Raw genomic sequence first — 22923 nt, forward strand, 5'->3', positions numbered from 1 at the left:
CTAGATTTGTCACTCATTTTTAGTCTTGGAGAGCATCATGTGCTATAAAGATGATATTATGTGGATGTTTACATCACAGAAGTGGTTTATAAAAATTAAGAATATAAAAACCTAAAAATAAAAGTTTAGGTGAAACTTTAAAGAACATGACTCTTAAAAATGCATTTTTGGATAATGTTAAAATTACCACCGCGGTATTTGAGCTTCTTGTCAAAATATTACAACTTGTAGATAGTGATGACAAATCTAAGATGAATTTCTTATATGAGGCAATGAGTATTGCAAAAAAATCAATGAAAAAAAAATATGGGCTAAAGTTATAGAAAGTGGTAGAAGATAATTGATTCTAGATAGAACAGACAACTACATAGAGATATACACGCTGCTAGTAGGCATATTTTTAAGTTTTAATTTATTAATTATTTTTTTATGAATATTTAAATTTTTGAATGCTTACAAGTTTTAAATTTCTATAGGATATTTTTTAATCCAAGATGTCAATTCTCTATAAATGTCAACAATGATTATAAAGTCTTGTTGGAGTTAGGAAGGTAATCAATAGGCTTGAGCCCGATATTCACAAACAAATCATTTGCAACTAATTAGTGTGTTATGATTCAATTAAATAATTTTATTATTATATTTTTAAGTTTTAACTTTCAATATAATTAGCATGCAACAATATATTTTTGATTTTAGATGGAAAGATATAGATTTAGAGCCAAGCAATTCAATATTGCTAAATTGTTGCAACTATATCTTATAATACTCTAGTTGAATGGTAGTCTATCTACGGATGGGAGGAGGCATTAAATTTACTATCAATAGTAAAGAAGATTTTAAGTCAAACTATCTTCATCACAGTGTGAAAGAAATTGAACTAATTTCTCCTTAATCTAAACAAAAAACGTAACTGATTAACAATAGAAAGATTATAGAAGTTAGTTTTTTTTCATTATAATATAAAATTGAAGGAGAAAAATTTAAGAAGAAAGATAGAAAATAAATAACTGACTGATTTAAATTAGGTTTTTGATGAAGAAGACCCCTTAACTCTATGGATCAGAGAAATAAATGATAAGTTATTAAATGACAAAGATAATCGATAATTAGATGAGATATTAGGGGAGACCATAATAAGAGCAAAGGTTGGTACAAATCATTCAGCAGCAAAAGATAGTATACATACAAGTACCAATCATAATCCTGATGATACACCTAGTAATGAGAACGTCCTATATATATTTGCCGAGGAAAGTCAAAAGAAGCATAAGGATTGAAAATAGAGAACTGAAAATGCATATACATATCAACGACGTCGTCATGAAAATGTTGCTTCTTATGATTATGGTGCATTGAGTATTTATTGTTTGGAGCTATCACAAAAATTATATGCTAATTATTATCATCAGTATCCTCAGTATTCTTAGACACAAAATCCATATACTGGTTATTATCCTCCTCAGACACAAGTCACACAACAAGATCCATACAACATGATTAGTATGATGGAATCACTTTTTAGAGCATCAGGTTCTAGGCATCATTATTTACAAACTTATTGTGATTATGAGGATGAAGACCATAAAAATTTACGAGAGCCAGCTCGACATTTATCAAAGTTTTAAATTTTAAGTAGGTTAATAATTTTTAAGTTTTTAGGCTTCATATGTGAGTAATTTTTAGTTTCTTATTTTTCTATCATTTTCTCTAAATTTTTAGAAATTTTTCTATAATTTTAAATAATATTTAGAATTTTACATAATTAAAAAATAGTTTGGTCCAATACAAACGGTCAATACGACCGATACGTATCGTTTTTTCAATCGGCTGTTATCGATCCCAATCTCGATACTAGGAACCTTGCTATATTGGGCTGCACATAGTTCTTTGATCGAGACGTGACCATCCGTGGATGCTCGAACTCATGTCTTCTGTCTTTGAAGGCACAAAAATCAAAATAAATCTTTTGCATCGTAAACTAACTAAAAAGGATAATAAGACTTGACTCACAAGAAGGGGGGTTACACATCATCAACCCTAAAGAATTTGAGAAGAAAAGCATTTGTATATCATGTTCATATAATAATCTTCAAAAGAAACTATAAGTTGATTTATATACACACACTAAAGAATTTCATGTTGGAGATTATATCATGATTCATATCAAAACTGACAGATTTTTATCTAGAATTACAAGGAAGTTGTAAGCCCGTAGTGTTGGACCTTTCCAAATATTAAAATGTGGAGGATCAAACATTTATATTATCAATATTCCCTTTTATTATCGCATAATTCAGCTTTCAATATTGAAGATCAAGTTACCTATAAACCTCCTTTGACCATCCTAGATGATCCTTATGATATATCTACTTAGATCCTACCAACCCTTTTCCATACATATGAAAGAAAAAAAAGGCACTATTTGGATGAATAAGTAACGTCTAATACTAAAGGAAGAGTTCACCGTTTCTTATTCTAATGGAAAGGCCGTCCAGATTCAAATAACAAGTGGATAACTCGTGATAAACTACAGTAGATTGATCTGGACATATTAGAGCACTATCGGAGTCACATGCAATCCCTCTTGACTAAGTTGTTCTCTCACCCGTTGCGAACACCAGTCCTAGATCAATGATCAGGCATCATAAGAGAGAGACATTGATGTTAAGGACAGCTTAATCTTTCTATGTTAGGGTATTTTAGTTCCTTTTTTCTCTTTTCAGGTTTTTGCCTATATAAAGGCATATTATCTTCTTATTTAAGGTTAATAAATACTTCCGAGCTTTTGAATCATCTACTTTGTTTTTCGTTGGTGGATTCCTAGATCCTATTAATGGATTCTGTGGGTTTTCTTTTGTTGATGGATTCCTAACACCTCCTTGGCGGATTTTGCGGGTTTACTCTTCTTTATATTATTGTCCTGCATCATTGTGTCACTATAATCATATACCAATTGAGGAACTCTTCAATTAATTGAAATCTTTTAAGATCCATCGAAACTCATTGTAAATGTCAATATCATCCTCACACATTCAAAAGTAAAACTTGACACTGCTAAGTATAAGAAATATCATACATGGCTAAGGGAAAGAGAAGTTAAAACTTTGTCCATGCAAGTCTTGGAAGCTATAGGACCTGGGCCTGCATGAGAACAGTTATGGTATCAACTTAATTTCTTGAGGATCATCTTTTTAAATAAAGCAAACAACAACAAATTTAGAACCTGTGTAGGGAACTGCTGCAGCTTCTAATAAAGATTGAAGAGTGCCATCCTCGCCAATACCACCATGCACTGTAGGAATATGATTTAAAATGCTCACTCAAAGAAACAACACTTTGAAATAAAAAAAGAAATTTATAAGAAACAAAGCCCGCTTTTTTATAAGAAAAATGGATAAACAGGCAAATGTACAGTACTCATATACAGAAATTTATTCAACAATGCACATGTTACTGATATGGTGATATGTTTGTGGGGTAAAGGAAAATAACTAAACAAAACCGATTATGCTTCAACATTAGAACTATGAAGATTCTTCAAAGCAATTGAAATGAAATGTCACTCTTTTATAATGAAATGATGTAGTTCTCGTTTCTAATAATTCGCATGTCTCATTTTCAAATTTTGCATATTGAGGTCACCCCATGCAGTGACCAGATTACAATACAGATACTAGCACCAGTAGTAGCACTATGACCAATATAAAGGTAGTAAAGTGGGACAAACATACTGGCCGGCATAAGGACAAACAGATCTTACAAACTCTTATGCATAAGATAGTCATGACGTACGTGATAGGTTATTCTACTAATCTATATATACTAGCTTTAATTTCCAAAGTTCAGTAGATGGTTCAGAAATGACCTGCAATGAAAACTATAGCTTGAGCTTCCTTAGCATGCTTTATCCATTGAAGTAGTGAATATTTTACAGGTGGCTCATCAATAATGTCAAATCCCGGAAACCAACTGTGATTATTTAGAGCTTCTCCAAGTTCAGCCATCACTTGATCACGTAAATGAGATGTTAATGCAGCCCTATCTGGTTCTATAGCCTCAACGCATGCAGCATATACCTCTTCTGTTGTATGTCGTAGAACCAGAGAATAACTGCCATAAAAATAGGACTGAGTGATAATATCTATAAGATCTTAATAGAAATATGAAAATAATTCATGCTAAATAGTTGAGCCTCGTACATATTTTCTTCAAAGCAATCTCTTTACTAAAAATGTTCACAGGTCATGTCAAAATTTGTGAATAAAGGGAATAATTCATCAATCAAACAGCAGAGACTATACATATATCATATATAATGTGCAAAACATCTTCATTTACTAGCAGGCTTTTGCAAGATTCAAGACAAATGTGCAGTCAAAAAATTTACTATAATGAGTTTGAAGAAAAAAAAAAAGTGAAAACAACACCAACTAACAAAGAAATACACACCCTGAAATGCATCAGGGTGTCACTTTGTGAGACACTTAAGATTTCTCCATGCAAAGTATCCTGGAGGTACTATGAACATCATTTTTCTCCCTAGAAATGGAAGACAAACTATATACATCATTTTTCTCCATGACCCTGAATTGGTCGGAGTTCTCTGCACTTCGAATACTATTTCACTGAGAATACAAAGAGTTCAAGACATACTTACGGTAAAGTCCAAACTGTTTGTGAATCCACATGTCCATCTACATCCTGATGTTGGATAGAAGAATATCCATTTGCAGGTGCAAGCAAACATGGAACTACATCAAGCTGAAGCCACCAGATTAGCATAACCAAGTTATATCAGCAACAAAGTACTAGAAATAGAAGTGTATACTTAATCCTTTTAGACATGATTGCCTTCAATTGGCAAAATCAAATCAAAATCTGTTGCATAATAAAGAACTCCTAAAAAGCTTCCTTTAATTCTTTTGATGTAGCAAATTGAAGAAATGACCTTAGATCTTTGTGTACGACTCTTAATCAAATTAAAAAAAAAAGAAGCAAACACATAAGCTTACAATGTTAAATTCTCATACAAATGAATGTCAAAGAACTATGACAGGAGAAAAAGATAGCAGCATAACATACTGCAAGGTGCAAGGCAAAGTAATTAGGCATAATAGGCAAGTTATTTTTGACAAAAAAGGTCTGGCAGTAAAGAAGCACAAGGGAGAGATAATAGTTCCATCTATACTGGTTATCATGTTCACCAATTCAGAAATAGAGATTGCATTCTCACAATACATTAAAGTTATTTATAGATACTCTAGAACAAATATCCTCCTCCTTTTTGCATGATTACTGGTATGAGTTTTTGATGCAAGACATAATGCTTTAAAGTTTGAACACAAAAGTGCAGATTATGCGATACGTTATATATTTTCTTAGTATGATTTACATGATACTGCCGAGTCTGTTACAGAGTAAAGTACAGAATCATTATATTTTCTGACTTAAAACAAAACAAAAGCTCCAGGGACATTGTGAACGAAAAAGTGCTAATTATGAAAGATTAGAAATTTAGAATCTTCCGTGGAAGAACTTAAATTGTAGCCAAATACTTTGGGATAGGGAAATGAACTTTTAAACAAGGGGCAGAGCATTTACAAAACAAGTCTACATATGTACCAATGGAAATTAAGAATTCTACACTCAGGATGAAAAGTCTACGTGAAAATGAACCTATCTTGGTCATGTACACTTTACTGAACTTGGAACTGATGAAAACTAGCTAAAGGAACACATGCTTTTTATCAGGAAAAACAGAAAAACAGAAAATAAAAGAAATAGCAGCTGAAAACATTAGCTTGTCAACTTGTCAGTAACTTTTAAGGCTTACATCATTAAAACGTTGCAAGTTAAGCCAAACATTTGTTCCACTCATGAGAGACACTTGGCGTTCTGAAGTTTCTCCACCAAAGATAACAAAAACCTTTTGAGCTCCTCTATCCATGGGGATGATTTCGGCATGCTGGGATGATTGTGATTTTCTGGGCAAGGCATTCCATGCAGTACTGTGTGGACCAAGAGAAGGAAACCGCAGGCAGGCATGTTGAAGTATCATACGGAGGATGTGAGAATGGGACAATCCAACCTGAACAAGGGATTCCTTTTTTCCTTAGAGAATACTCTGAACATGAAAACTCCAAGATAAAATATGGTAAAAAATTAGATAGGTACATTTGATAAGAAAAGAACATAGATAGTTTTTCTTTTTTTCCAAAAGAACTCATGATAAAGCCAAATACTTGTCATCATAATTAAAAAATGAATGGATAAAGAGAGGAAACAACTGGTCATGAATATCAGGCAACGGTAGAGAAAACTGATTAAGTATAACAGAACAAAATTAATGATATAATATATGGGAAAAAGTGTTTCTCACATAGCAGGTCTGTAACAACTGCTAGGAGCATTAATAATAATGGTTCCAGAAAATAACATCTCCAACTCATGCATCTTCTAACTGCTTTCTTAGCACATTTTAACTTGGTATTGAAATTCTTGCTAAATATGTGAGTTCTTTAGATTCTCTATAATGAATACAGAATTAGGACTCTTAAACGAATGATAGATGCACATATGATGGATTTAATAGAATGCACATATGTGAGTTCTTTAGAATTTTATCATGTTGCTGTTTTACCTCTTGCAGAGCCAAGACATTATATGTTACTCTACCTTGTCCTATATAAAAGGTTTATGTGATGTTCTTTGTTTGTCAAAAAATAGCCTACATAGAAGTCACCATTATGAGAATTGCAATGATGAGGATCTTTGACTTGGAGATCTGTTAACCACCAAATGAGAACTATCCTTGGTGTGTAGACTGTCTCTTGCTAGGATGTTTCAGGACCTTAAATAGTACAGTTAAGAGAGAAGGAGTGATAGTTCTTGTTCACTCATGAATATAGTCTAATTTAGTTACCTATAGTCAAGGAAAAATGTAAAGACTCAATGAGAAGGGGTGATAAAAGTGTATTTAATTGCTGAAAAGTAGAGAAAAAAAAATGGCAATTTTCTGAAGTCCATTTTATGGTGTTTGGATGAAGAAAGTGGAGTGATAAGTGAACTTTTCCACTTCCTTAATACCAACAAACTTAATTTTAGCTCATTTCACTTCCTCTTATAAAGGGAGAGAGTGAAACTTCTGACTTTTTCATATATTGTACGTCATTAGTCATAATTACCCACTTTATCAAACACTTCTAATTTTTAGCAAAACTAATGTCATAATTACTCACTAGTTTTCACCACTTTCTTCCATCCATTTCTTATCAATTAAAACCATCCAAATTCCAAAATACATGTAAAAGTATAAAGTATTTCACTACCAGTCATGAAGATGCAAATGCAGGACTAGGAAATTAACCAACAATAAATCCACCACAGAAAAGAACCAATCAATATACAAATAAGACATTCCAATCTTCAAGGATTTGGATTATAGGTACATCATTCACAATAAGTTTCATATCAGTAGCAAAAATCCACGAGTAAAACTATCGTTACCTTTGAGGCTTGTTGGAATAGGAAACTTGTTTGCTCCATCCCACTTATCTATATCTCAAAGAGAAATCATGCAGCAAAAGAAAATCATTATAGAAATTTAAGGGAGACAAACACACACACAAAAGAAGAAAAAGAATAAAAAGAACTACATTGCAAATACTGCTTTAGTTCCTTACCATGTTGATGTCAGTAAAAATGACTGTACCCGATTTAGTAGTTCCAAATTTATTATCATTTTCTTCTAATGATAGCACATTAACAGGAGGTAAAAACCACCCATCTATCCTAGCAAAGTCACGCAGATGAAGGCGTTGAAACAATAGAGATGCTCCTTTTCTTATACATTCAATTACATCAGTTGGAAAGCGTGGAGGGGTGTAATAAGCAACCTGCAAGGAAGATGGTGTTCAGAATAAAAATCATGGTCCATCATGTTTTTCAGTGCAAACCAGAAAATTCTGCTTATCACATAAATATAATGAAATCATTCTCATTAGCTTGCCCATTTAAAACACTTTACTAGCATAACAGTTGAAGCAGACAAACTAAATCTAGCAGTAGCTCAAGATTACTGCATTATAGCTGAAGACGGAGATCACATAGGCATGCACTCTACAGAAAGATCCATGGACCAGAAAAAATGACACTTCCAGACCTGAGAAATAATGTCTTTCAATTTTCTTTTTCCGTACTTTTTCTCTGCAGGTTTCTGGTTTGTAAATAGCTAAATTTATTGGATTGTAATAGACTAACTGCAAAGCCCTTGTAAGGAGGGCACAACAAAACTTTCAACACTAGTAGCTTGTAGGATCTGCTGACAAGGTCATCTTATTATTGGCAGAGGAAAGTCAAGCAGAAACTGTAGAACTTAAAACTAAAACCTTGTCCCAGTTGACATGCGATTTGACCTTCAACTGCAAGATTTATGCCCTTCAATTATATGCCCTTAGCTTCCAATTGCTTGGAGATGATTGCACAGCTGACAAAAAAGGTGCAGTTTACAAAATAAGAATGACTGAAGAAAGGGCTGCAACCACAATTTGAAATTTTCAGCAAAACCGAAAAACCGAGAAGGGAACACTTTGTTTTGGTCTATGCCTATTCCAAACTACAGTTGAGAACTCCAGTACCTGGGTTTTGGCCAAAGCAGGTAATAGAAAGGTTCTATGGAATTTGCCAAGGTTCATGAAGACTAACTGATGCAGCAAAATGTGATTTGTACATGGATTATTTGTGGTACATTCTCTACTTCTTGCTCTTAACGTCAAGATTCAAAATTTGCCAAAGTCCAAAATCATCAGGACTATCAGAAAGTTCTTCAGTAATGCAACATTCCAAGAAGATATGTGACAGCTCAACCAGAACCTCCTTTGCAACTTTTATATACATAAACATTTGAATAGACAAGAAATAAGGTTTAAAGGTCTGGCTGGACCATTCTTTCTCAATCTACACAGCTCTAAATATCTTACATTCTGATTCAACGAGAACTGATGGAAACTGACATTATCTCCTCCTCTTTTCCCAACTTGGCCACTTTTCTCAAATCTTAAATAAGTGCTACTTCTACCGTTGTACATAACTTAGCTCAGCAAATATTTTATACATTCTTCTATATGTATAGCAGGCATGTGATATTCTATACCTTGACTGCTTCAAGCTATAGATATATTGAGAAGAGAAATGTATACTTTAAAAACTAACTCTCTGTAGCAAATTCTACCGGTGAATAAGCTAATTTAGCCAGAATATGACCTTTTAATGAAGTATATCCATTTCTCAGTCATGCAGAGACAGGATAATTAGTATCCACTTGAGTATATAATAAGAGCAGATCACGCACCAAGGTCCTCAAGCAATAAATATTACCATAACAAGAAAGAAATTGGAAATTCGTCTTCTCTCTACCTGTCGTGTTGGAAGATATTTCCTTCGGTAGTTAAATATTGTATCCTCGAGAACATCATTATTGCTAGAAAATTGAAGTTCCACCTGCAAAAAAGTATGCAATGTGCGGAAGTCTAATGTTACTTCTTCAAGAGCAAGATACTCAGCTTAAGTTTTTAAACATAGTATCATTTCAGGACGTCCTGAATTTGAATCCTGATAGGCCTATCTGTCATTAATATATATATAAACTCAACCCATTCAATCCAAATCTACTTTTTGGCTTATTAAAATGTACTGACTCCAGAAGAGACAGGAAGTGTTTAGAGTATAAAAGAATAAAACCATCATTCTCCATTAACTTTTAGAATAAAAATGTACTTGCTTCATAGACATGTAGCAGCTAATTTCTTCTTCCTAATTCAGCATTTAACTACTCTATTTAAATCTGTATCAACCAACAATCACTTGCACAGATACTTATGAAGTGTAGTGTCAGTTGCACATTTATATTAGCATAAGGGTTCGTGGGTCTTAAGGAACAGAGTTCATTTTATCTGTTTTCCCATCCTTATGTATATGATGACTTTATTCAGTACTCATCCAAATATGCAATTGTAACATATTAAATCTCAGTCCACCTCAGATCCTAAATCCTCATCTTTAATATAAAACTGCAGATCCATGTTAGGAATACATCCAGAAGCGGTTACAAATTTTCTATACTTAGGATATCTTGAAAAGAGACCCAAGTAGGGGTGAAAATGGAGAAGATAAGAATCACATAATAGTAAATCCTATGTTTATCTATATTTCTTTTCCAAATAAGGGTATGGATGTGGACACAGATAGTAAGCTTAAGGAAAAATTACAAATTGCCCCGATGTGGTTTTTCCTAAACTCAAACTACCACCCTAAACTTCTATTTATATCACTTTACCTCCCTGTGGTTTAGATTAATGTAAAAAATGTTAACTTTTCCATCCAAAGTTAATAGAGAAGGCACAAAAGAAAATATTAGAAAAAATTTCCCACCACAATAAATATTAAAATGTGAGAATTGTTCTTCTCCTTCCATTAAATTTGCTCATTGTATCTTATTCTTCAAATTTAAAACAAATGCACTTTCAACCTCTTTTATTTTCTCCTATCTAAGATTGCAAGCTTTCGGTCTTAGTTCTTACTTAACTATCACAATGTACCTGCATTTGAATATTTGATTACAAAATGAAAAAATTCCAATCATCTTAAAAATATAAGTAAAAGATTCATATTTCCTGAAAACAATGTCATTGTTAATATCATAGGGTATTATGGTAATTTATACTTTCTTTGTTAAGTTTGGATCTAAAAGTTAGTTTTCATTAGTTGAAATCATAGGGAAGCAATGTAATAGAAATAAAAGTTCAAGGAGATAACTTGATTTTAGGCATAACCACAGGGGGCTAATTTGAAGTTTATCTTGAACTTAATTATCATATCCACTAAGTATTAACAAGAAAGTGGACTGAGTATTGCATATCCGTATTTGTTTATCGAATCCACAAAAACTTGTGATATTACTGAAATCTATATTACAATTTGTAAATATATATATAAAGTTGATTAGAGATTAACGTAAAAAGAGAAAGTCTTTTATAACACTATTTTCATAAATATTTCAAAAATATGAAAATATAGAACTGATTCAGATATTATTCTTCAATTCAAGGATTGTAGTATCAATAACACGTGATGTGTCAATGCCCTGTCAACACATCCCAATGAGCCAGTAGTTCAATTACTTTTTAGGGTTTTTATATATGCTTTTAGTTTAAAAAAGATGTATTAAAGCTTGCATGACAGTCTTTTATTCTTAAAAAATATTGTAAATGACCTATTTTGTTAAAGATATAGTAATAATCAAATAGAAACACAATTCAACACATAATATGATAAACACATTTATTAATTAATAATAGTTCAATAATTAAAAACCAAAACCTAATTAAATGTAGAATGATGGGAAGGATCAAAAACTTCATTTGTTGGTATAAAAATAATAAATGTTATCGATAATCCTCAAACCTCATCCACTATGAATAACGATCATTGTAATGTCTCACATACTCTTCATACAAATTTGGATTTTGCAGTTCTTGAAATTTTTTTCTAATTTAGGGCAAATTTTAAGAGAAATTAAATTTTGTTTGATCCTACATTTTGAAGAGTATTTGTCATAAATCTAGTACCAAAATGTTAGACTATATAGAAAACAAAAATGGGCGTGCTAGTTGCCACACCCTATGTTGATGAAGAATTGGCAGCCAGCATAGACTGTGCCATTGGCATAGCCTCATGACAAATCGGCACGGATTTGTGTCGACTTGTGCCACTTGGCACGGGTCAAGTGTTGCTTGAAACCCACTAACCTATTAGTCAAAGGAACACAGTTAGTTCTCTTTGGGCCTTCGGCAGCCACTTTACTAAAAAAAGGGTTAAATGAGAGAATGGCAAAGAGAAGAGGGGCGTCTACAATTTAATTCTATTTGATATTTTGATTTGTAATAATGGACCCAAGTGTGCACAATATATATAAATCATCTGCATTCCATTATAACAAAATGTGTATCGACAATAAAACATACATGCACTCAGTTTTACATGCTAAATTAAAAAACCAAATTCAATAAAATTGCAAAAGCCTCAAGAGGAAATAAGGGAATTCAAAAAAATTTCTTCAATCTCATTAAAGGTAGATTTTCCCTTTTCACTCTCTTAAATATTTTCTTTGTTTAACACTTCAACTAATTTGGGGTATGTATGATAGATCTAACTCAATTTTGATACGATATGCCTTTCAAATTAAAGTGTTCCTAGAAAACAACAAGAAGTGGAAATTGAAGATATCTAATGTAAATTTTGACACAAATAGTCAAATACCCTTTCTAGTGGATGGATGAGCACATTGAAATAATATTATTAAAATTACCCTTCACATCATTCAGTTTTTTCCAAAAAATGTGTCCAATTTATGATCTTATGTGTTCAATGTTTACCTCTATATACACAATACCTGCTTACAGGTACGAATGCCTACATATATGTCAACAACATCTGGTGATAGATACACAATGCTTGCTTGAAGGTACACAATGCTTGCTTGTAGGTATGAAATGCATGTTTGTAAGTATGCAATACGTATTTGTGGGTATGCGATGTTTTTTGTATGTATGTATGTATGTAGTGTTAGGTACGTTGTACGCAATGCCTATTTGTAGGTATGCAAAGCAAGTTTCTAGATATAAAATGACAGGTCCTACAGTTTGGTCTTATTAAGGATAATATAGTAAATTCAGTATGAACATAAACTCGTTCCAAATGAGAATGAAAAACTCTAATAAAAACTTTAATACATATAAACCAAAAACATGTATTTTAAAATGCTCCTTTAGAGACGAAAGACCCTCAAAAATATATTAGGGGCATACCAATGCGTGCCATGCCTACCAGGTATTGGCACGGCAAGTGCAGAAAAAATAAAATATTTAAGAGAATGGAAGAAAAATTTATCTTTTCAGAGGATTTGAAAAGGACATCTTAAACTCCTCCTTAATCTCCCCTATTTCTCCTTATTATTTCAGTTTTTTTTTTTTTTCATTTGATAAAGTGGCTGTCCTAACTAGCCCTTAATGGGTTTCGAGCAGCACATAATACCAAACAGCACAGGACAACATGCATTGATTCGGGGCTATGCCAATAGCATACTTTGTGTCGGGTGTCGTTTCCTCACTAGCATAGCCATCATTGCTTCAATCCATATCCATATCCACATAGTCTATCCGGAAATTAATAAAAGTTCATATATGACGATAAAAAAAATAAAGATCTAGACCCATATTATAATTCAGAAAAGCTTGTACACAGAAATGGATCGAATCGGATATTATCCGATCCAATTTTAACCCTAGACCTAACTAACTAAAACTCGAACCAAAAAACCTGTCTTCACATAAACACTAATACTTTTGGAAAGTGTAGCACTTGGTTCTAACCAAAAGATAACCATATCTAGAAACTTGTATGTATGATATAATCATATAAGTAGGTGACCAGATGATATATAGATTCACTACCCTCTATCAAACTAAATGTGTTGAGAATCATAACCAAGAAAGTTTAGATATAAAGGATAATTTTAAAACCTACTTCAGTAGGAAGTAGAACAACAGGTTGGCAATCAGTAGCTGTCCCAACATCAATGACAATAGCAGTAAATTCACTACCCCCTTCCAGGAAAACTTCAATAAGAACTTTGTCATCAATGCCCTGCTAGGAACAAAAAAGCACTATAGTTATTCATTCAACCCTTCTTTGTGATCACAAATATACAGAAAAGCAACACTAAAATTGTCATACCTCAGCAATTATACTAAAAGCTTTTACAATGGCATCATCAACACCATGAGCAACTGCAATACCAATGCTTGACCCCGCCCTTGTTGGCTTGACCTGTGAAATCAAACATATCAAGCATGATAACATATTTATAAAATTATAATCCATCAAGATAATCAATGCTTCAAACAATGAACTGATTATGCCTCACCACAACTTTGCCGTTTTCTTTGTTCAGATGATAGCTTTCAAACCATTCTACAAGCTCTGCCTTGTCAAATTGATTTTCCTATTTTTTCATAAGTCCCATAATTGATCACAAATCACTGAAGCAGAGTGAAAAATAGAAGGATGCAAGCTTCCACTTCAAGGGATATTTGCAGAACACAACTTTAATGCCATCAACAACATAGCTTAAACATATGCAAGTTAGACTGAAAGCTTCATATTGTGGCTTTGATAATTTGATTACACATCTGTTAGATAAGAGTGCATTCTGAAGTACACAACTACGTTATGCTTCACCTCTTCTTGCTGTCTGATGCCAAATATTACAATATTTATTATGTAAACATACAAAAATCATAGCAAAAATAAATAAGAAAAAACAACTGGTTCATCTTATTCATGCAAAAAGAAGCTGCTACAAGCAATTCATATGCCACATGCAAAATGGCAAGGATAAAGAAGAGAACACAGATACCAGGTAACTCAATGTTGCTCTTTGGTAATTATCTCTAAAATGTTCAAGGATCAGCATATTCAGCATATATTATAAGTTGTACTGTTGATAAAGAGATTCATAATACACAACTCTATCCTCATAGATAGATATCTTGGTCAAATTATAAAGAGTGAAGACAATGTAATCCATCTCTTTCATTGTTTCCTCTTTCTCACATCAATTGTCCACATATTATCATGTTGTCAGAGTTCTTTTACCACGTTCTACCTTCAGAAAGTGCATTAGATAATTTTTCTAAAAAGATTTCCTGTTCATATGTTTGATCTGAACTTCTAAAGGTCCATGGTTTCCAATGTCCTGTTCCAGCCATTTTATGAAATGAATTATGATTTCAGATGGTCTGACTGGATGTACAGTAAGGCCTCCTCACATCCAAGATGTCATGGGTTCAAATCTCAGAAACAGCTTCTCAAATATGGTTGTGTACATCTCTCTCCTTAGACATCGCATAAGCAGGAGCCTCATGCAGTGGGACGTCTTTTCTCCTTTAAGTCCATATATGGTATCAGAGAAACAGAAAGACCAGATGATCAGTGTTATAAAACCCATCTATTTGTGATAAAATTTTCTATACTTATGCCTTTTTTGGGTTTCATCATATTAGATTCTTTCATTCCTAATTCTGAAAAACAAGATTCATCTTTGACCAACAGATCCACTAGCCTGACTAAGACAATATCAACAGAGTGATTTTAATAAGTATCAACTGCTGATATACATGCTCAGTGCTCCGATGGTTGTATAGTAATTTTTTTTTTAAATTTTGCCATCCTATTCCTTCCAGTTTCCAACATCACTGAAAATCATCAAAACCACATTATTCAAGTTCCCTTAAGACTTCACAACTTTGGGCTCTCTCTGCTCTCTCCCTCTCTTGCTCACTCTGCCATATCATGCGAGAAATATAACACATATCATACAATTGTTTTGTGAACAAATAGAAAACCTAGAGAAAAATCTTTTAACCAACAATTTGCAGAATAACATATACTTCCAACTAAAGCATCTCGATCATAGAAAGCTAATATGTGAGGACATTATAATTAAGTAGTAGAGTAGCAGCATACCTGCAGCAGAAAACTAGGTATTGTCACAAATCCTTGATTCTTAAGCTCCATGGATGCATTGTACTATAAATCAAATCAAAGTACAGGTACTTACATTAGTGGACTTCATAAGCAGGAGTCTCAAACTAATACAGACAAAGCAATCATAAAAAACCTTAGATATCTGATACTATAGATTTACGTTGTCGACACAATTAGTGTAAAAGTCTAGCATGTAACTAGAACGTCCTGATGATTTACCATCAACTAATATTTCTTCTGCAGAAAAAAGGAAGGAACAAAAGAAGCTAGTAACTTTCCAGACGTGAGTCACATGACTATTAGTAATATTTCTTGTGCAGAAAACAGGAAGGAACAAAAGAAGCTAGTAACTTTCCAGACGTGAGTCACATGACTATTAATAATTAGTCCACAAATATGAATTTTACTGTTTGATAAAAGCCTACTATCACGACCCGAAATAGGAATCATGACTGGCCATGCATCTCAATATGCTTGAGATACACGAAGCCTTATTAATACTTTCTACGTGTACGATGGCAAAATAAATAAATAAATAAAATCAAGATCTGCTTTATTAAATCTAAAACTAATTGCAATAAACATAAAACAATGTTATTGTTTTTGAGTCTCTAAACGAAATAAATAAATCTTCTAATCTAAATCATAAAATCCAAAAGAGTGAAAAAGTAAATAAGTGAATCCTAAGTGGAGATGAAGTCCGGGTACATCTTGCTCAGTCGTCCCGCTGATTATTACCTAAGATAGATAAATAAATACGAAAAAGAATCCATGAGCCAACAACTATAGCTCAGTGAGTGGAATCCACTCGAAAACTAAGTAATTTCAAAAAAAAACTAAAATCAACAGTATACAAATTAATTTGCATTATACATGCTCTTTAAATAATAAAAATGATAACAATAGAGGGTCACAACTTGTAACTTTGCACAGTTTCAACGTATTAACATCTTTTCAATATTTATACTGTCATATGTCTCAATGGGTCTAAACCCTGTGAATCCACATCAACTAGAAGTCACCTCGAGATGACGCTCGAAACTTTTCTTCATAGCTAATCCGGTTAGGGTCATCAGATGGTATCACTATGTGATCAACACATTCTGTCTTTTTCACTAACTGTTGAGAAAAGTTAGAGTCACCTAAGAATTTCTCATTCATCTTAAGACTGTTCCCTAAACCCCGCCGAGTCACCTAAGAAAATCACCGTATTCTGATTTAGGACTTTCCCCTAGACTTCCAGATAGACTTGAGTCACAACGGAAAAATCGCAAGTGATTTATACTGGGACTATTCTGTAAGTCGTACCAATACTAGTCTTATTTTTCTTTTCACTAATTTCAATATTTGCACAAAGTATAATGATGCACTGAGTATAATGATTAAATGCACACAGAAAATGTAACAATTAAATTTTTGCATGTACGGATGAAAAAAATAACTTTGCACACAGAAAATTTACATGGTCCGACAAATGTACGAAATATAATAAAATAAATATGTGAGTGAACCCACTCACCTGAGTCTAGGCAAGACAACAAAAATCTCAAATCTCTAGCTCACGTACTAAGAATTACCACCTTTAATAATAAATATTAATAAAATTTTCAATTTGAATAATATCAATATTTCTAAAATTTTATAAAAAAAAACTAAAAGATCTAAAATGGGTTAAATTACCCATTGGATTGGGCTGGGCTACTTCTGGCCCAGCCCAATCCAAAAGAATAAAACTAATCGGGCTGGCCCGCAGCCCATCCAATTTAATTGGTTCGGGTCGAGTCTGTGGATCCGAAATCCAAACCCGAACTCAAATTCAAAAGAAAAAGGGGTTGGCTCGGGTTAAACCCGAGCCCAACCAAACCCATTTTTCTTCCTTCTCGCGTCCGACGCGAGGAAGAGAAGAATCGAGGAGAGAGAGTGGTCGTCGGCGACTCTACTGGCGGCGGTTCTCTCTCTCTCTCTACTTCGTCGTCCTCACGAGATGGAGGAGAACCCACCATCGACGGCTGACTCCGAAGCCGACGACGAATGGAGCCACGAGAGCTCTTCTAGAAGGCAACCATGGCGCAAGGCCAACGGCTTGGAGCTCTTGAGCATGAGCAGCAGCAACCTGAAGCCGCCGGCCGGCGAGAGTTGTCGGCGAAGCCGAAATCCCCCAAATTAGGTATTTTTAATTTACTTTATTAAATTGAAATTAAACTTGAGGGGTGGAAAAGGGCTTACCAAGGAGTCACGTGGTGGTCTCCGTTGGCTCCGCCAGGCCGATTCCATGGCGTGACTCTGACGGTAAGAAAGAAGAAAACAAAGGAGCAGAAGAATAAGAAAAGGGAAAAGGAGGCTAGGGGGTTAAGGAGAGAGAGAATTAGGGTTTTATTTATCGGGCAAAGATCCAAATCTGAAATAGATTTGGATTCGGCCAATCTGTTGCGCCTCGTCGCGTGCCGGAGAGGGAGAGGGGAGGGGGCTGCACGTGCAGAGCATGTACACCCTCCTCTCTCAACCCCTATTTTTTTTTCTGGTTCTTACACCTACTATCTAGTATGTGGGAATGCCACACTAGATATCTAAATATTCTATATTAAAAGAGTACACCCTAAAGCTTCAGTTAAACAAGTACAAGAGGATAATAAGCGAAACCTGCACCTAATACAAGGTATAAGTCAGCATAAGAACAGATGGAGGTGTTCCTTAAGGGAAGAACACAACAAAGTAGTGAAGGCTACAATGAATGTGGGGCACCCATGCCAATTACAATAGTTGGCCTGAAAATCCTTCGACTAAAGAATAGTGTCCTTGTATACTTGTGTCATCAAAATAGACATATGCTGCTTCAGCATGCTCATTTTAGGTCGGCAGGGTTAAGTCCTGTAAATGCGGATCATGCCATGCTAGTCAAGAAAATAGTCAACAGTAATTTAGAAAATAATAATAAATGTGAGAACCAAAAAAAGAAAAAAAGAAAGGGGCTCACGTGCACTGCACGTGCAATCCTTTCTCCTTCTCTCACCTGTGTTATCTTCGATCAAATCCTAATTGAAATTGGGATTGCCCCATAAAATAAAACCCTAACCCTAAATTGGGGAGGACATGCCGAACCCCCCAATCATCTTCCTCATTCTCTCTTCTTCTATTTCTCGTCAGAGTCGTATCCTCAGATCGGCGTGCCGGAGCAATCAGAGATCGCAACTCAACTCGTTGGTGCGTTCTTTCTTCCCCTCCTATTCCACAAAGTTAAGTTGAAAATTGTCGACGTTGCCCTTAAGTCCTCGTGGCTCGAAAGTGGTAGAGGCGAGCGACGGCTATGAAGCTATGCCTGTCTGTGCCGACCACCCACTGTGGACATCCCATAGAAGTCCCTAAGGTCACAAGGGTGGCGTGGATGCCTACGGATTGGCCCTCTGGCAGCACCGTCACCGGCGACATATCTTTTTTCCCTCCTTTCCCTCTCTCTCATCAGCCCCTTCGAGATGAGAAAGGCAGACTCAGGCAACCGAGTCTCATCTTCATTTTTTTTAAATAAAGGTTTTCAAGTTGGGTTGGATTTTGAATCCAAGGGACCCGACCCGACTCATTTAATTTAGTAAGATTGGACCTTTAGCCCAATCCATTTAAATAAATTTTTTGGGTGGGCTGTGGGCCAACCGCAGCCCAGCCCATTAATAATAATGTGTTTGGGCCTTAAGCCCAAACTATTTAGTGGGTTTTGGTGGGCTGCAGGTCAGCCACAGCCCAGCCCATGAATAATAATGTGTTTGGGCCTTAAGCCCAAACTATTTAGTGGGTTTTGGTGGGCTGCAGGCTAGCCACACAGCCCCCAACAATTTATGCTTAAACAAGCCCATTTAAATAATTTAATTAATTTTAAATTTTAAAAATTATGATATTAGTTAAATTAAAATATGTTATTTATTTATTATTAAATGTGGTGATTTTTCTTAACTATGGACTAGAGATTTATCCTTTCACCTAGACACAGGTGAGTGGGTCCACTTACGTATTTATTGTATTTATTCGTCTTGTATTTTATGTTTTTTATCAGATCACGTATGATTTAGTGTGCAAAAATATTATTATATTTTTGTGCATTATTATATTCTATGTGTAAAATATAAAACCTACTACATTGCTATACTTAGTGCATATAGTCATTTATATGATCGATAATATTAGTGGAAACGTAAATAATACGTGTTCGAGAACAGACACGAGCTAGATATTCTTCGTGCATCTCCCTGTGATGACTCAAAACTACCTTAAAGTCTAAGGGACAAACCTATTCTTGATCAACATATGATTCAGTTAGATGACCCTGGTACAATTAGAGATCAATCTAGGGAACAAACTTATACTTGATCAACATATGATCCGTTTAGGTGATTCTAGCGCACTTAGAGAATAGTCCTAGGCTAGATTAGAAATCTCCCTCAGGTGACTCTAATCTTTCTCTATAGTTAGTAAGAAAGACAGAGTGAGTTTATCACATAGTTACACTTCCAAGTGATCCTAACTGAATTAACTATAAGAAAAAGACTCGAGTGCATATCGAGATGACTTGTAGTTGATATGGATCCTCGGCACAATTTCAGGTTGAGACATATAACATTATTATTAATATTGAAAGAAATTCAGCATATTGACACAAATCATGTTATGCGATATGATTTACTCTGTTATTACTTATACTATTATTATTATTGTTATCATAAGCAAACTTAGTAAGATTCTCATTTTATATTATCGGACTAGTATTTATTTAAATTTATGTTATGGATTCGGACTTATTTGGCTTTCGAGTGGATTCTACTCACTGAGCTATAGTTGTTGGCTTATGGGTTCTCTCTTCTAATATTTCAGATACTGATCCACATAGTAACTGAGCGAGATGCACTGAGATCCCACTTCCACTTAGGATTTTACTATTTTGTCCATCGGTTGTATTAAACATTTTATTCTAAACCATCTGTTATTGTAGTTTGATTGGTGACATTATCGACGATATTGGTGTTTCTTTATTATTGGATTATTTTTATTAAAGTTAGCTGTTCATAATTAAATTCTTGTTATTTGAAGATTAAGAAAAATATTAGTTAAGGCTTTGTGCATCTCAAGTGCACTGAAATATGTGGTTGATCATGATTCCAATTTTGGATCGTGACAATAAAGAAGCTTTCATTCCTACAGCATTGAATTATTCAAAGCCTACTATATGGTCATACATGCATGGAAGAGATAGATAGATAGAGAGAGAGAGAGAGAGAGAGAGAGAGAGAGAGAGAGAGAGAGAGAGAGAGAGAGAGAGATGGATAGTGTCGCAAAGGTTACGGAGACCATAAGTAGGTACCAAATATGTAGCATGCATTCTCAGATAAGCAAGTATAAATTAATTTAACGAAATAATCAATATTGTAAACTAGATAGCTGCATAAGAAAGTGATTATGAAAGAAGAAATTATACGACATACTTTGTCAAATGCTCTAAAGCATTCCTGTGAGGGCGAACCAACGAATGGAACATTTGCTTTCTCCAAGAGAGCCTAGATATTCCAACATGGATAGTAGACATGTTAATGTGAATACATATATGTGGTGCATATATGCATGTATATAGGCACATAATTGAATATGAATATAATTGCATATTTTCCAGCACAAATTACTCCGATATTTCCTAAATTCACAAATCCACAATAAGGGAAGGTAGGAGTTCTGCTACAATAAGCAGTGAAATGCATGCAGATTACATGAAAGGCATGAGAATACATGTCCATCTCCAAGATTTGCATACTCCTGTTAAGTAGATATTCTATATAAGTTCATTAAAATTATTTTCCCTTCATGACACAAACCTGAATGCCACCATCTTCACCAAAACGACCATGGATGACAGGGAATACTATGTCAACAGAGGCAGCAAGATGTTCTGCAAAGTCGGACAAAGAGTGAAATCCTTGGGCAAGGCTGCAGAAAATGAACTAGAAACTTGATCAGTCTAAAGCATGATAAACTGCTCAAATAGAGAAAAGTGCAAAAGACAAGAATCTGACCTTTCAAGTTTGAAATCGAAATCTGCAGGGGTATTAGAGTATAACTGTAGGAAACGTAAGAGAAAACAAAAACAAATGTCACATAAACCTCATATAAAGGACAAGGTAATAGAGTAACATATAAGAATTTAGCTATGCGAGAGGCACAACAGAAAACATCATAAAATGTCAAGTAGCTCTTTCATTGATAAAGCCCTTGTTTGGTTCCAAGTAAGGGAATTCCCTATTCCAAATTAAGAAACACTTCCTAGATTTATAATCAAATATCAAATTATCCCTAATCTATGATACGGACCAGCTTGATCCAATTCAAATCAGTTTCTAGATAGATTTGAGTACGGAAGTTTTGAAGGTGATTCCGACGATCTAACCATTGAATCCCCCTGAAATTTAAATATGTTGTCGCTCTAACAACGAATCCAAGATCTCAAGGTTTGGTCGATTAGATTTGGAGATACAGACCAAACAGTGGCCGAAGGTTAAGATGAATTCTATGTTACGCAAGAGAAATAGAAGAGAGAAAGAGGAGGCCAACCTGCCCGCACTTCTCATATGTCACCTTCTCACGATGAAAAATGGACAACTTCAAAAACCTATGTCACATCAATCAAAGGCTTCTTTGTTCAAGCGAAAAAATGGCCCTTAGGGACAAGGGTGGTGCAACGGACGAGGAAGATTAGAGGCTGAACGAAACCTTGCCATCGAAAAAGGTGGTATCACTTGGTGAAGGAGGAGGGAGGAGGTGTAACTTTCACCTAAGATGAAAAGGAGAAGATAGGGATGACAAGAGCTTAAGTCAATAATTCTTACTTAGTTCATTGTCTTTTTTAATTAGGGCTGCATTTCACGTATATATAGAGTCTAGTTATAAATTCACTCGAACTAGTAAGGGTTTACATTAGAGATAAACATGACTTAACTAAATCATTCTTATCTTTCTAGGATTAGCTTTTTGTTTTGCCTCTGAATTGGAGAAAACTTTGAATATGAAAGTTCTAGATCATGACATCGCCAATGTTCTTCAATTGATTTCATATTATTTGGACGTAGAATATCTTCTGAATATTTTTTGAAACTGTGCAGAACTTAACTTAGACTTAGCTAATTAAATAAATTATAATCTACTAACACTCTGACTAAACCACATAAGCTAAATAAATAGGATAACTATACTTGATCCGTCGAGCCCAATTTTCCCATAATACGATACAATCTGACCTGGTTCACATCACTCTAGATTAGAAACATTATTTCAATCATTTCATATGTA

General features: G+C 34.3%; 1 protein-coding gene across 10 annotated transcripts in view; it reads right to left on the reverse strand.

The window, feature by feature from the left end:
* The window catches only part of LOC140790286 (uncharacterized), a 50856-nt gene that overhangs the window by 25406 nt on the left and 2527 nt on the right, over positions 1 to 22923 (reverse strand). For 7 of the 10 annotated variants that reach the window (XR_012109362.1, XR_012109361.1, XM_073140294.1 and 4 more), the window contains exons 3-17: positions 21654 to 21697; positions 21456 to 21567; positions 21072 to 21143; positions 15586 to 15648; positions 13985 to 14062; positions 13795 to 13887; positions 13585 to 13704; positions 9418 to 9501; positions 7686 to 7898; positions 7510 to 7557; positions 5837 to 6091; positions 4661 to 4764; positions 3869 to 4113; positions 3227 to 3295; positions 3080 to 3144 (exon numbers count right to left, since the gene is read on the reverse strand). Coding sequence is in view for 8 of the 10 variants with exons in the window: in XM_073140294.1 (XP_072996395.1) it covers positions 3080 to 3144; positions 3227 to 3295; positions 3869 to 4113; positions 4661 to 4764; positions 5837 to 6091; positions 7510 to 7557; positions 7686 to 7898; positions 9418 to 9501; positions 13585 to 13704; positions 13795 to 13887; positions 13985 to 14062; positions 15586 to 15648; positions 21072 to 21143; positions 21456 to 21567; positions 21654 to 21697 (1665 nt within the window). In the remaining 2 variants the exon portion in view is untranslated. Of the gene's footprint in view, positions 1 to 3079; positions 3145 to 3226; positions 3296 to 3868; positions 4114 to 4656; positions 4765 to 5836; positions 6092 to 7509; positions 7558 to 7685; positions 7899 to 9417; positions 9502 to 13584; positions 13705 to 13794; positions 13888 to 13984; positions 14063 to 15585; positions 15649 to 21071; positions 21144 to 21455; positions 21568 to 21653; positions 21698 to 22923 lie in introns of those variants that run through there. The other 3 variants (XM_073140292.1, XM_073140290.1, XM_073140295.1) reach the window with 3 other exon arrangements.

This window comes from Typha latifolia, chromosome 6 (assembly GCF_019914945.1).
Source record: "Typha latifolia isolate L0001 chromosome 6, TyphaL0001v2, whole genome shotgun sequence".
Classification (NCBI taxonomy): Eukaryota; Viridiplantae; Streptophyta; class Magnoliopsida; order Poales; family Typhaceae; genus Typha; species Typha latifolia.